Source organism: Apteryx rowi, unplaced genomic scaffold, assembly GCF_003343035.1.
Source record: "Apteryx rowi isolate R43461 unplaced genomic scaffold, aptRow1 scaffold_564, whole genome shotgun sequence".
NCBI lineage: Eukaryota > Metazoa > Chordata > Aves > Apterygiformes > Apterygidae > Apteryx > Apteryx rowi.
Genome location: NW_020450832.1, coordinates 428067 through 442944, shown reverse-complemented (window position 1 = coordinate 442944; position 14878 = coordinate 428067). Strand labels below are relative to the sequence as shown.

At 42.9% G+C, this 14878-nt stretch overlaps 2 protein-coding genes across 2 annotated transcripts in view; both read left to right on the top strand.

The window, feature by feature from the left end:
* Positions 1-14872, top strand: part of RNF213 (ring finger protein 213) — a 55397-nt gene extending 40525 nt beyond the window's left edge. The window contains exons 47-66 of the mRNA XM_026081998.1: positions 1038-1228; positions 1580-1708; positions 2385-2495; positions 2742-2984; positions 3647-3728; positions 4357-4391; positions 4928-5022; positions 5775-5934; positions 6372-6552; positions 7384-7475; positions 8128-8379; positions 9757-9889; positions 10585-10668; positions 11026-11206; positions 11337-11538; positions 11701-11778; positions 12095-12292; positions 13267-13356; positions 13454-13632; positions 14181-14872. Of these exons, the coding sequence (XP_025937783.1) occupies positions 1038-1228; positions 1580-1708; positions 2385-2495; positions 2742-2984; positions 3647-3728; positions 4357-4391; positions 4928-5022; positions 5775-5934; positions 6372-6552; positions 7384-7475; positions 8128-8379; positions 9757-9889; positions 10585-10668; positions 11026-11206; positions 11337-11538; positions 11701-11778; positions 12095-12292; positions 13267-13356; positions 13454-13632; positions 14181-14334 (2870 nt within the window). The 3' untranslated portion in view covers positions 14335-14872. The remainder of the gene's footprint in view (positions 1-1037; positions 1229-1579; positions 1709-2384; positions 2496-2741; positions 2985-3646; positions 3729-4356; positions 4392-4927; positions 5023-5774; positions 5935-6371; positions 6553-7383; positions 7476-8127; positions 8380-9756; positions 9890-10584; positions 10669-11025; positions 11207-11336; positions 11539-11700; positions 11779-12094; positions 12293-13266; positions 13357-13453; positions 13633-14180) is intronic.
* The window catches only part of ENDOV (endonuclease V), a 17450-nt gene continuing 16905 nt past the window's right edge, over positions 14334-14878 (top strand). The window contains exon 1 of the mRNA XM_026082010.1: positions 14334-14392. Within this exon, the coding sequence (XP_025937795.1) occupies positions 14334-14392 (59 nt within the window). The remainder of the gene's footprint in view (positions 14393-14878) is intronic.

Genomic DNA, 14878 nt, shown 5'->3' with positions numbered 1-14878 from the left:
GGCCAAGAAAAAGCTCATCAGCTCTTTTCCCTTTGCTTTCACTAGGAGTGTCAGTCAGTATTTGTCCTCTTTACCATGTATTAGTAGAAGTGCTCCATATCTAGTAGCAAGGCTGTGCCAGTAGGCCCTGGGGTATAATTATGTAGCAGTCCTGCATTTGGAAGGAGATTTATCCTCCAGGCACTAGTAATGAAATTTTCTTTATGACAGACTAAATTAACTTAAATGAATAAAGTGTAAGTGAAGCTTCAGATACATGACTGCTGTAAGGCTCTTTGTTTTATATGTATGAGAGCTCTGGGTAGCTGAAAAGGAGGAAGATACTTGCAGAAAATAAGTAAATGCAGTGCTGAGATGAATCGCTGACCCAATAAGGGAGAACAATGTGTGAAGAAGAGCCTCAAAGATATTTACACAGTCTGTGAAGCATCGAAGTGCAGTAATGTAATGAATTCCAAATGACTGCAATGTCCAGCACTAGCTAAATGTCTCCAGGGGACACTGTTCTTAGGGGGCTACATCACCTTGGCAGTTGAGGAGACAATGGAAAGCCAATATTGAGCAAGATGGAAGAGCTCGGAGAATGAACTACAGTAATGGGAAAACTTGTCCCTGAGAGGAAGAAATGGAAACAGATTATGTGCAGAGGCATGACTGCATTTTTCTAATGCTGGAGAGGAGCAGTAGGTACAGGAAAGCCTCCAAGCTTTTCCAACCTGGAATTTTTCCTTTGTGGGTGACAGTAAAACTTTTTCAAAGTATTTAAGTCCTAATTTCAAATATGTCTTGGGAGCCCAAGTCCCATCAGAAGATGATAGTAGATTTCCATGTAATTTCCATTCTGAAAATGTCATCCTCAGTCTCGGAAATGTGTCGTTGTCTAAAATTGGGCTGAGGGAAGATTCTAGATAAGCTTCTGAGAAGGGAGAGCTCTCAAGTTCTCCTGCATGTTCAGTCAGTACAAGAAAAAGGAGCTTGCTGCTATGGCCAGTTCTAGCAGCAGAAGCTGAACACTTATTTTGCTCTTTTTCCTCCAGAGCAAGACCACATAAAGGAGAAGCAGCGTTACCTGGCAAATGTGAGGACATTCTGTAGCCTCACCAAGAATGACTGGCATCGTGTTTACCTAGTCCGGAAAATTGCTAATCAGTATGGGATGGAATTTGCTCAAAAGCTTGTCATGGAGACACAGTTTAACTGGGTGTTCCCAGTGGAAATTCTGCAACAGGTAAAGAAAAGTGTTTTTGTTCCCCCCCCCCCCCTTTTCCTTGGAGATGGCTCTGGTCTCCTATTAGTCTTCAGTTTGTGCTTCTTTTGAGTGTTTCTAATGTTGAATAGCCCTGGGGGACTCATTGTAGTGGGACTGATTGTGATGATGACTTACCCTTGCTCTCTACTGAATGGAGTTTGTTATGGCAGTGTGAAGCCATTTGGGCTGCCAGGCCTGCCTGCTGCCTTTTAGTGAAGGCTGAAATGGCACATCTCTTAGGAGAAATGTTTCCACTTGCAAAGAGCAGGTTCCTCCTTGTCTACTGGCTAACGTCTACACAGTGCTCACCATGGGCTTTTCCTTTCATAGATACGGCATAACCAGTCTAATCAGATCGATCGGTACCTGGCATGTGGCAAGAACTACAGAGTCCTGCGTGATGTGGTGGGGAAAGCAATGCTTGAGTTTAAGATTGAGGATCTTCTACAGGCAGAGAAGGTAGGGCACAGTCCTCTCTGACCAGCAGTTTCTCCTCACCAAAATCCTTTTGAGGGTTCTGGAGCATCAGCATTTAAGCTTTGTATGTTCTTGTTGGCAATGTTATCTTTCTAGTGGAGATGCCTGGGTTGCCTGTGCTTGAAAGGTACTGTGACTTATCTTGGCTGAGATACAAATGTTTGGTTTTGTCATCTGTGCTTCAGCATATGTAACACAGGTTATTTCTATCAGCTGCCTCATCCTCGCTTCTCTCCCCTTTTAATATATTGCAGCAGCAGTTGGTTTTACAGTAAGCATTACAGACACCTTGTAGCCAACTGACTGGAGAGTAGGCAGATCTTCAGAGCAGGTTTATGCCCCCTCCCTGTCTGCCCATATCTGCCTAGCCTTGTGCCTTACCATGCAAAACCAACCAGGTAATTTCTGTGCAATGATAACCATAAAATACTTCAGAGGTTTCTGACGTAAAAAACACAATCAGCTTGAGGACTGTCAGATAACCCATTTATTTATGGCTCGAACAGCCATTTTTGCACTATTCCCTTCATGAGCAGGTAGAGCTTTACTGTGGACCTGCTGAAGTGTGCATGTCCAGTAACCAACTGAAGCTTTGTGAAAGCTGAGCTATGCCAATTGTAGCCTCTTCTCCACTGCATCATCAGTTCTTCTTTTTCAGGCACATAGCAGCTCCCCACCTGTAAGGTCTGTCCATCTGCTCCTGGCTATTTTCAGAGAGGTCACTGCCCTGTATGGAGTCAGTGACTCAAATCTTCACCCCAGGCAGCAGGTAAGATACCTCACTATGGAGGCTTGTGACAAACATGCTTTATTTGTAAGGATGAGTGAGATTTAAATTATTGGTGGAAGAACCTTTTGTTCTTTTGCCTTAAATATAGTTCTATCCTAATCTGGGCAGACTTGAAGATAGCTTTCAATGCAGGGGACAACACAGCATGGGAAGTAGCTGCTAGTCCTCTTTAGTTTGATGGGCAATCTCATGCTGGTTTTATTTCTTTTAAATCTGTGCTTTCAGCAAACTGATGCTATGACTGAGTTCATTCAGAACTCCCAAGTCCTGAATTCTCCGAACCTGAAGCAGTTTGCAACATCTCTTGTGAAGAACACATTGCCATCTCTGACAGTGAATCCTCAAAACTTCAGCCACGATGGAGCATTGATTGAAATGGCTGTTCATACCGCAGCTGTCTTGCTGTGTGGGCAGAACCCCATCCTGCAGCCCCTGAGAAATCTGGCATTCTGTCCGCACACCATGAAGGTAAGGAGACTTTAACTCAGATGGTAGTTCAGCATATTGCTTCTTTCATGCATCTGCTGGTTCCTCTGGAACCTAACCTTTCTTAACACCAGAAGACACCAACTCATGTTTTTGCTGTGAATTACTGTTGGATGATTATTTTAGCATTGTCGGGATTAATTAGCAGAGTGACAAGCTCTGGACTGGTACCTTTTTGAGGTGTGAATTTTCCTTTTCATCTTGAGGAGTATCTGGCAAATACTGATATTGAAATTTGAATGAGCAAGTCTGAAAGCAGTTGGCTGGTCATACTGTGGAGACCTGCATGCTCTAGAGGATAATGCTTTATGGAGCCCTACACTGAGGATGGAGGGGTCTGCTGCTCTAATTTTTCTGGCTGTCAAGGTGCACACCAGGGTATGTGAGGCCACTCCAAGAGGAATCCAGTTCAGGAAGTCCAGAGAGCGCCCATGCAAATCCTCACAATGTTGACAGCTTTTTTTTTTTTTTTTTTTTTTGAGTAGCTTTTCACAGGTAGAATTTGAAAAAGTACATCACGTTCTTCCCTCTGTACTACCTCTGCTTTCAGACGTCCCTTACTCTCCATCATGAGGAACTAGTGAACAACTGCTACAATAAAGAACTGATTTATGTAACCATTTGTCACCATTTTTTCCCCTTAGCACTCTTTTCTGCCTACAATGCCGGAAGATGTAATGGCTCAGGCAAAGGCCTGGGAAGGAATGAACACTCTGCGCTGGTATAGTAAGTACTCCTGACTTTCTCTGGGAGAAATGAAAATCCTTGTTTTTGAATGAAACTGTTCCAAATGTGAGGTCAGATACTCTCCTCTTCTCAGTATGAATTATGCTTTGTAATTAAAATCTGTAGCTATACTTTATGCGGATACTGCACCACAGTTCATCAAGCTCTGTTTAGCCTTGAGCTTATAGCTGTTTACAAAGTTCAAGATTGCAAGAGACCTGTCCTGGTGCTTTTGGCTATGTTAGAGAGATGTGAGTAGAAGAGGAGTACTTTGCCACTTTCCGGGTTAGCTTTCACTTCTTTGTTCTCCTTATTAGGATTTTAGTGCAGACTAGGAAGTATTCTTGCTTACCAGCCCCATTTGATACTTGGTAGCAAAATCTTCCAGGTTTCCATTCCTTGTTTCTCAAGAAGAGAAACTGAAAATGAAAATTTCCTGAAAACTGAACATTTCTTCTGGTTCCTGTGTGGGCCAATGATTCCTCTGGGCTTTGAGAACATCAGTGCTTTCCATTAGATCTTGAGGCGTATTTCTTGCTCCAAGATGATGGTCCCTATAAAGGGAAGTAACAGGGACTTCATAAATGTCTGTCTTACAATACTGTCCAATTTGTTTCTCTTTTGATAGCATGTCCGAATGGCCACCCCTGCACTGTAGGAGAGGTAAGAATTTGAGACTCTTGAAGTAGGTGGTGTTTGCAACATTAAACTGTTTTACATTTTTCTTATTCTTCTTATGTTCTATTGCACAGTGGTTCATTTTATAAACTATATTACTAATCATTTTGCCATTGCAATGTAAAATTTAGAATAGCTCTAATGCAGCTTATACCATAAATCTAGGAAACAAGGCAGGCAGAGGCCCTCTTACCAGTATATAGCAGTTTTTAATTAACCAGTTATAGCTTGGATTTGTGTATCAGGAATTAGCAGAGAGAAACTATAGAAGGCCTTGCTGTTATAGACATGGCTAGCAGCTTTTATTTGGCTTTTTTAAAAAAACAAAAATCCTCTATCTAGTTGTGACAATTTACTGTAGGAAAAGGGGAGTAGAAGAAAGGGTATTGCATGAGTGAGGTACCTCCCTGTGACTGAAATGGAATATGCAGTTCCTCTGCCCCAGAATCTGGCTCCATTCTGTTTCTCTGCCAGAGAAGCTCTTAGTCTGGAATTCAGTGTTCTCATTTGTCTTTTGCCAGTGTGGTCTCCCCATGGAAACGAGCCGCTGTTTTGACTGTGGTGCCTTAGTTGGAGGGCAACAGCATAAAGCACTGCCTGGCTTTCAAGAATTCCGGTATGCTTTGCTTCATTAATCTTTTCAGCACTAAATGATGTAGTACATACCTTTTGCCTTAGAAGTGTGATAAGTATTTCCTCATGCTGTTACCTGAAAGGCACAAGGGATTCCCCTAGAAACCAGAGACCTTGGCCATTCCCTTGAGGGAGAAGAGGCTTGGCCATTAGGAGTGCTGGTATAACTCTGAATTTGCAGAAGCTGCCTTAAAGTTAGGGGCTTGTCAGACTATTGGTTTTAGGCTTTTCATCCCTCTGCTCATCCAGGCTGATGATATGGTTCTATACTGATATACAGTAATAGGCTACATTTTCTTAGACCGGTATGACTGACGACCTTCTACCAAAGCTCCAGTAACTATGATTTGTGTTTTCCCTTCCTTGATTCCCCAGACTAGTACTTCCAGCCTTTGTGCAAAAACATCGAGTTTACTAGTTCTAACAGCAGTGGCTTCTCATCCCTCCAGCATGGAGGTGGCTAATCTTGTCCCACAGGGCTGGACACTGCTTCTTTCACAGAAAATGTATGAGGAAGAGATGTCCAAGGAAGAGTAATCAGCCAGTAAAAATAAGGGAATTGGCTTATTTGTGTACCAAACTACCAGGAAGCCCTTGTTCCACTACAGCACTTTTAATTGGCAGCTTTTATGGCATTCAGAAAACTTATGGAACAAAAAGACATTATTGGGTATCAAAGACTTCTCTTGTATTTTCTGTCAAGACAAAAAAATTACAATATGTACCTTACAACAGGAATAACGAAGACAGAACTCAAACTGGCCACATACTTGGAGATGCAAAAAACAGAAAAATAATGGGAGTGTCTGATCGGGCCATGTCTCCAGTTGTCTTCCTTCTCATACGCTTGCTCACACATTTGTCAATGTTGCTGGGAGCCGCAAAAGATCCTCAGGTATCTTCCAATAATTGTTCTGAGTGGCCACATGAAAAGTAGTGAAACCTCTGTATGGTGCGGGTCCTTTTGTGTCCCATTGCCTAGTGACTAGGGCAGTGATTTCCAAATTCACTTCCCATCCTGCCCAGGAGGGATTTTGGTTCCTTCATACCCTTTGAAAGAGGTTGGACAGTTCATTGGCCATCTTAGCACACTATAGTGGAGGTGGGAGCTGAAATGCATCTATCGGAACAGCACTCTTTTTTTCCAGACTTCTAGTGATAAATGATTGGTACTTTGCTGCACACATTCCTGCTTTTTTATATGTTCAAGTAGTAGGAATCTGGTAGGACAGAGTTGAGAATTTCTGATTATGGACTGTAGCTCTGCATGCATTCAACTCAAATTGGACATTATTGGCTATGCTCATTTTTTGCCTTTTGTTGTTCTTTAAGTCATTGGAAAGGATAATCAAGCCACCGGTGCAGAACTCAGTAATCTTCCTTCAGCAGCATATTCGGGAGGACTTGGCACAGCTGACAAAAGTTCTGGGAAAGAGTGTGGATGAGACTATCAACATCCTCCATCTTCTCCTAGGCAACCTTCTCAAGGACCCCCATCAGCACCCAAGCCAGTGTAAGGAAAATTGCCGACCATCTACAAGCTATGATAGCATTTTAAGGGCAGCAGTTATTTAGCTTCTTTACTAATAGACCATTTCCAACARGCAGTAGCTGAGCTAATAAGGAAGATCCAGAAAATCGCAGCTTGTTTCTTATAGGGAGTGAAAACTTTTTGATGGTTTACTTCTTTTGCTCAAGTATGAGGGGTTTGCAGGATTTCGTATGTAATTCTGAAAAGGCATTATTGAAAAAATAATCTCATGATGCTTTGACAGAGCTTTCAGCTCATAGAAGCAGAGACAGTATTCAAAGCACAATAGCTCATGCTGTGTACTAATCTATATACTACCTTCTAAATGGTTACCAAGATGCTATTTGGTAGAAGAGAGATGGCAGAGCATGGTTTACAGTTTACATCTGGAGTTCAAGTTGATGAGCCATTGTGTCATGGGATGATTTATATGTAATGGCTGTATTTTTAATGTGTGACAACACAAGTCAGTATTCCAAGCTCTGTTCTTTGGTCTGTCATTGATCATGATCTAACCTTGGACAAGTTGTTTAATTTTCCTGGGATTATGAATGACTTGTATAAATGTCCATATCATGCAAATGAATGACTGGACTGAAGCTTCTAAAAAACTGAGATCACTATGTGCTGTTTTGGATGACATTTACCCTCCAGATAGACTGATATACTTATTTAGCTTCTAAGACCTCTGAATTTGCTATTGGCTCTTCAGACTAACTTGCAAGAATGCCATGCCTAGAAGCTTAGAGAACTTGAGTTTTCTTTTAACTGAAGTATTGCAAATGTAACACTTCATAAATATTCCTGTTGCAGGGCCAGTTCAATTTGATGTACTCTCCACCAAAGAGAAAAGAAACAAATGGGAAGAAATTGTTGCAAACACAGTTATTCTTCCTGAATTGGAGGTGAGAAGTCTGCTGTATAAAATTTTAGTATTCGAGCTGTTCAAAGACCACTTACCTGCAAATCTGACCTGCAGTAATACCTATGCCAAACTTCTCACACTGCTATTCCTAAATCCAATCCATCTATGACACAGTTGCAGGTTAGCTTTCATTTACTGTCAGCTAATCACTTCCATCTGAAGGATAGCAAATGTGGAAGCTGTATATAGGGCCATAATTTATTCTATCAACTATTCGGTCAACTTTATTCTACCTGTGGCAATGAGTATCAGATATTTAGATTGTGCTATAATGGTTTTGTATAGCTGGAAAGCAGAAATATCATAGCTCAGCTAAAACTGTTTGTCCAGTGAGCACATTTGTGCCCCAAATTAATACTATCTGCCTTTTTTTCATGTTTGTTATTTAAAGAATAGAATACCTGGGAGTTGGATGAGCTGGAGAATAAAGAATAACTTTATGGTATAAATACCTGTCTTGCAGTATGTGTTTTACAAACCTCGCCTGGGAGTTCATCATCTGCTTTGACATGCTTCTGTGTCAATTGGTCATTGAGCTGCCAGGGAAATATACTTCAGTGGAGGTTCAACATGGCAGGATGCTGCCAATTCTGACCTGATTTCACTTTTTTTAATTTATTTTTTTAATACAGGGTTTAGATAAAAAGCTTCTGGAGCTAAATAAACACATTCAAGAGGATGAGAGAATTTCTTCCAATCCAGTAGTGAAAATAGTATATAGTGACCCTACCACTTTCCTGTCCAAACTGCCAAAGAACAGTCACATACACCACTCCAAGATGTGGAGCTGCCGAAAGAGGATTTCAGTGGAGAACCTGGGCCATGTAGTCCAGCAAAAGAATGCCAAGGACACTGTTCCTCTCCTGTGGAAGTTTCTGCAGAAGGTGAGTGTGATATAGGGACGAGAGACTGCAAATTTCAAAGATCAGTACCCTGGCAAATGCTTTGTCAGTAAGGAAGGGACAATGTCTAGTGACTGGCTTTACATCATCATCATCATCTTGAGTATTTTTATTCATGTGATGACTGATGTTGAAAAAGAAACTCCTGTCAGCTCCATGTCAAAAGATGAACTGCATCAGTATGTGTCAAGCCTTGTGAGCATTTTGAAATAGTAAAATCACAGCATAAGACAGGTTTTTGTCTGTGAGTTGAAGTTATGAAGGGACTGGAAGCTAATTTTCCTTCCATAACTTTCCTCTCTTTGGTTCCAGATTAAACCATGATGTTAGCTCTCGTGTCTCTCTTAGGAAAGCAGAGGAATAGAGAATAAGGAGTAAAGAGCAGCCTCAATCTTAATGATACTGTGAGATCAATAGACTTGTTTCTCGCACTCAGTCTTGGTTTCTGCCAGCTTTTATCTCCCTGTAAAATACTGCTCTGCAGAGCACATGAGCTGTCCATCAGCTTTGTTTCAAGATCACATCTGGTTTAGTATTTAGAGGTCCAAGGGCAGGATATAGACTGAAGGGTAAAATGCATCACTCGAGCATGGGTTATGCCGCATAAAGGATCTGAATTAGTTACTGGTTAGTCATCAGCTGACTAAGTTGCGAGATGCCTCATTCCCTTTTCAAAAAGTAATGGTGTCTTGATTTCACTCCCTGTTTCTGCAGACCATTGGTCACAACTCTGAGAACTGCTATTTGAGTAATAACCTAGAAAATGATATGAGAACCTCTTAACCTTTAGTGGTACCTTGGAGAGCAGACGTAACTAACTAGCCATCTTGGATTCTCTCAAACAGAGCATAAGCCCATGAGAGGAAGCCCTTCTTCATATATGAAAGGGCTGACTGTGTTAACCCGTATTCCTTAAGAATGGGGCAGACTGTTGCAGAAAGCCTCCATGCATCTCTCTAACTCTTCAAAGGAAATGAGTATGTAATCTCACCAGTCTACTTCCAAGATATGTTGAAATCTACCTGGTCGCCCAACTGGCCTGCAGTAATGCACCATAAGAGTATTTGCCCAGTGACAGTGTACCACATCCAGCAAGAACTTGAAGATAAGCCAATAGCTGGCTACACTGGCAGAAGCAGGGCCGTCACACTAGCAAGGTTAGGGAGAAAGACAGTCGAACTTGAGAAATATTTGATTATATAGTGCCTTTTTCTCATAACTTTCTATACTCTTGAGAGAATTGCACAGGTAAAATATCTTTCTTCTACTAGTAAATCATTTAAAAACTAATTCAACAGAGGTATGCAATGTGGTTTGTCCAAGGACAATCTCATTCATAGGTCCCCTTTCCCCTTCTAGGAAACAGAACTGAGGCTGGTTAAATCTTTACCAGACATTCTGGCTCTTCAGAGAGACTTGGTGAGGCGGTTTCAGAACACCGCTGTTGTCAAGCACTACACGATCAGAGACTTCCTCAACGAACCCCACTCAGGTGAGACGACTCTGCCAAAATCGTAATTAGTGAAACAAAAAGTGCTTCAGATACTTTGAACTTCTGGACTATCCAGGAAATCTAAAAGGGAAAACTTCTCTTAAACTTGCAAGCTTAAGCCCTCATATTTTGCTTTTAACTTCTACCCAAATGAATTGGAGACCCTAACCCCAGAGTCATGCTTGAAAAAGTCATCAACTGGTTTTAAGAGGATGTAAACACAGGAAGAATGGTCACAAGGGGTGGGGACTGTGTTCAGAGGTAGGCAAGATAAAACCCTGAGTGCAACAGTGGACGTGCAGGATTTCCAAGTTATGCCCTAGATTAGCGCTTGCCTAGTAGGTATAATAGGTGTCTGTCCCTTTCACTCATGAGCAAACTGACATTTTGTGGCAACTCCTTTAATTATTTAAGGAATAGTGCTTAAAGGACATGCAGATTTGGACTAAAAATCCATCTAGCCTTGTAGCCTGGGCCAATAGCAGATGATAATGGAAGACTATAAACAAACAGAGCAAATTACTCAATTTGGTAACATTAGAAAACTGTTCAATGTACACTTAGATGCTTTTGATCTGTCTGAGCAGTTAGCTAGAGTTCAGCAGTGTGCTTTGAAAAATCCTCCCATACTATGGAGTTTCAGAGTGGTGCTGATAAAAGGTGTTTTAAGGATTCCTGTTTCTGGTATTCCCCAGATGTGATGAGGGACCTCTTACAGAGGAGAGCAGATGTGTTTCTGTCTGTTTGGAACAAGCTGAGAAGATCGCTGGATACCAACGGTGAGTACCCTTCTTTCCCAGCATTGTTCTGAGAGTGAGGGTGAGAGGTTGCCAGCTGTTAAGACAGTGGTCCTCTGCTACCCTTGACAATCCAAGTTCCTCCCATCAGTGACATTGAGACATATCAGCAAAACTGACCTTGGCCATTAACGGTTAAGGAGGTCTAGGTGGAAATGGAAGAATTTGTTTCCCTCTTGTAGTTTTCTCACCTGAACCTTTTCCCTTTGGCACTTAAGTGACAGAAAGAGCTGCGCTCAGTTGTCTTTTCAGGTTGCATCCTTTCTCCTGATCTGTTTTAGGTCAGGAGAGCCTGCTCATCATGGGCTGAAGAGTAGTCTTCTCTGCTTTTTATTTCAGGGGAAATTAAGCTTCCTAAAGGCTACTGTGATGCTGATCTGACCCTGGACAGCAAGCTTGAGGTCCTGCTGCCACGTCGACAGGGACTGGGCCTCTGCTCCACAGCATTAGCCAGTTATCTCATTAGTCTGCACAATAACTTTATCTACTCAGTAAACAAATACATCAAGGAAGATGATAGGTATGTTGCTATGCCAGCTAGGCATTTTTTGGTTCTGTTGTATTACTTGTTACCACACAGTCTGCTTTCCCCGCTTCACAAAGGCTTCTCCCTCTAAAAGGAGAAACTTTTTTTTTCCCCTCTTCTGTAGGTACTTGATCAGTCCATCAGAGGTAGCTGACCTGCACTTGATCAGTTATGAGGTTGAGAGGGACCTAATTCCTCTGATCTTGTCCAACTGCCAGTACAGCATGGAGAAGGGAGGGGAGACTCTGCAGGACTTTGATCTGGAGAGGATCCAGCAGCAAGTCATCAGCAAGTTCCTGCAGGGGAAGCCACTCATCACCCTAACGGTAGGACAATGCAGCTAGCTGTGTTTTCTGCAGTCAACTTCTTGGCTTGTGTTGGACCCCTGCATTGTTTGCTGCAGCCAGGCTTGTGCTGTAGCGGGGTTAGCAATGTTACCAAGGCTCTACAACCTGTGGATTTCATCCCAGATTCCTCTCTCCTGACAGGGAATACCTACCCTCGTGTACAGATATGATCGGAATTATGAACAGCTGTTTAATGATGTCAGGAATAAGCTGGATCAGGTGGGTTTCCGCAATGGAAGAAACAGGACAAGCAAGTGACCCCTGACATCTCAAGAAGTGTCAGGGTTGTCTTGTGTCTCTTGGCTTGTTCATCTGCTATAAAGGCTTGTCTGCTAGTTTTTCTGCATGGCTTGAATACGTGCAAACTGGACTTCTTTCCTCAGTCAGGATTTGCAAAGGAAAGGGGATATAGTTAAGCATTTACAGCTTCCTAAACTTGGGGCTCTGCCCTCTTCCAGGGCTTCAGCAACTTGAGTAGCAATAAGGAATGGATCTAAGCTAATACTGGCAACTGTTTTGACTTCATGGTTTTCAGAGCTCTCTTCCCAGTTCTATGATAAACATGATCAGTGGGGAACTGCAGTCCTATAGTGATGTCTGTGATGCTCTGTCTATCACTGAAATTACGTTGGGATTTCTTGCCATGGCTGGAGAGAACCCTGAAATGCTTCTGACTGACTACATCACACAAATTCTGCAGATGGGTGATCAGACAAATCCTCAGGTACTGCAGGTGAGTCCAGAAAGCAAAGCTTTTATTCTTACGGGATAAAATCTGTACTGATTTATACAAAGTCCAGCCAGCCTGCTCTCCAAGCCCAAGTAAATTTTCAGCTTTAAAAAGAGTGTATTAGAATTCCCTCCCCACTGAACTTTACAGCAGAGGAGAAAACAATTTTCACTTTCACTGCAACGAGTGTTTGCAAGGTGGGAGCACCATATAGCTCATGATGCTCAGTAGGTTCTTGCAGATTCCTACAGACAGGTCAAGTGCAGGATGCTCAGGCTGAGTTCTGCTTTGCAGATCCTTCCTCTCCTGCCAGCACCAGGAAAGAGAATCCTCAGTGGGGTGACAGCATATTTGGGTGCAATGCTAAAACTGAGAAAAGAGCAAAAGATGCAAGGAGGAAACTTCCAATAATGAGTCAGCTTTCAGTGGCACTGGCTGCCTGGTGCTGAGCAGGAATGAAAATGTCCCTTTACCTCTCAAAGGTGGTGAAAGAGGGAGGTTTAATCTCCTAATGATGTGTGAAAAGAGGCTCTGTACGTATGGGGGGGCAAAGGCACTGTCTGATGACAAGTACATGTGACATAGCTCTGTCACTTTCCCATTTCCTCTCGTGATGGCCAAAAAGATGAATTATTGCATGCAAAATGGATGAGAGGGAGAAACAGGCCTATTGCAGACAGGCTCCTACACTCAGGTTGAAAGGGCTGGATGAACTTTCTGCTGGTGGATGGGACCATGTTTATGCTAATTTGTCATAATAAGACTGACTGCTGCTGCTGAGTGCCATCTTGCTTTGGCTATGTCACCCTGCCTGTTAATGTGGTTTTCTCCTTAGTGGGCTCACTCACGCTCGCTCTTTCCTTTGTGCTTGTGCTCCACTGCACTTTTGACCTGCATGGGCATGGTGGTGGAGAAAGAATAGGTTCCTAAATACATCCCTCACATCCGGTTTCTCTTCATGCGTATTTTTCTTTCAGGCCCTTAGCAGATGCCACCTAAAGCACAACATAGCCTTATGGCAACTTCTCTCTACCCGCAAGTCAGAGCACCTTCTGCGCCTCAAAAGGGTAAGAACACTGGTAACCTCTGTGTCCATGCAGGCCTTTTCTCTTTTCTAAATGAAGCTGCTTAAGGGGTGCATGTTTTTTCTCACTGCATCTTTAGGATCCTTTTGAAGACATCAGCACAGTCTACAAAACTGAGCTTAGTCCAGAGCTTGCCAAGCTCCTCAAGACCTTCCTTGTCCACTCAAGGCTGGAAACCTTCCTGCAGGAGCTCCATGAAATGATCATCCTGAAGCTGAGGCGTGTCCAAGCTGTGGATGAATTCAAACCCAAGTGGAGGTAATAGACCTGTGCAGCCCAAGCTATCTAACAGTCATTAGCTCTTAACTTAAGCTTCTCTGCCTCTGAAAATGCATGCAAAGGAAACAGTTCCCTTGACAAACATCTGCCCTCCTGGACACAAAGCACAACCATCAACGTTAAGAATTTGTACCTAGTATACTAAGCAGCACTGTCTGTTTCTAGCATATATGATGACTCTTCATCATCTTATACAAGCTATTTTGGCAACGCTGCTGGAATATATCAGGGTTTGCTATTTTTGAGTGCTAAAGATCAACACAAGCACTTCTGCAATCACTCAGATGAGCACACACAGCTTTCTACACACACAGCTTGGCCCCAACAATTTTTAATCCTGACTTCTGTGTTCTTCAGCTCTCTATACAAATCTCACTTAGTGTGCTGTTTAATCCTTCTCATAAAAAATGAGCATACTAAAACACTGTATACTTTACATGCTAGAAATGCACCAACATTAAATACTGTGGCATTTGTAGTTTGCTATATACAATCTATTAATACTATTTTTGCTCTTTATTTTCCAGCTTGAAGGAATCACTTCTTCCTTACCTTGATGTAAAAGACTCGGAGTTAGCTGTGGAGCTCGAAGATGCATTCCCAGAAGCGATTCTCCTCTCTCACGCTGTTGCTACCTGGAAAGCAGCTGCTATCTTCAAAAGAGAGCACAGAGAACCTTAATGGCCCAAAGAAAGCCAAGGCCACCGAAGCAGCAGCCCTCGGTTTATCTGTGCCCCTTGTGCTGATCTTCTCCCCTGTACCCGGGGATCGCTAGTGCCCAAACACTGTGTCAGTGGGATTCTGGAAATTCAGGGTTTGGGGGAAGAGGGGGTAGTTGGTTTGGTTTACTACAGCCCCAAATGTGTGATGCAAAGCCTTAATGCTTTTGTGCCTCAGAAGGACAGGGCAGGGAACCAGCTGGGAAGAGGCAGGCGCCTGGCTTGGAACCATTTTTTTTTTTTTTTTTAATCTGAAAGCTTTTTTGAACTTTGCTTTCATCGGTCTTTTGCAATCTGTATTTCTCTTATCTCCTGCCCTTTACCGGAGATCCAGCCTTGCCCTCCCAAGCCCGGACCAGCGCCCTCTCGTTCAAAAAACGCGGAAACCGCCTTTAATTGCCTTAACCTGGCGGCCGCTGCGCTCCCGCGCCCACAGGGACGTTGTCGCGCGTTTTCCCTCAGGGCGGCGCGGCGCGGCCGCCTTTCCGCGCTGCCTTGCGGAGCGG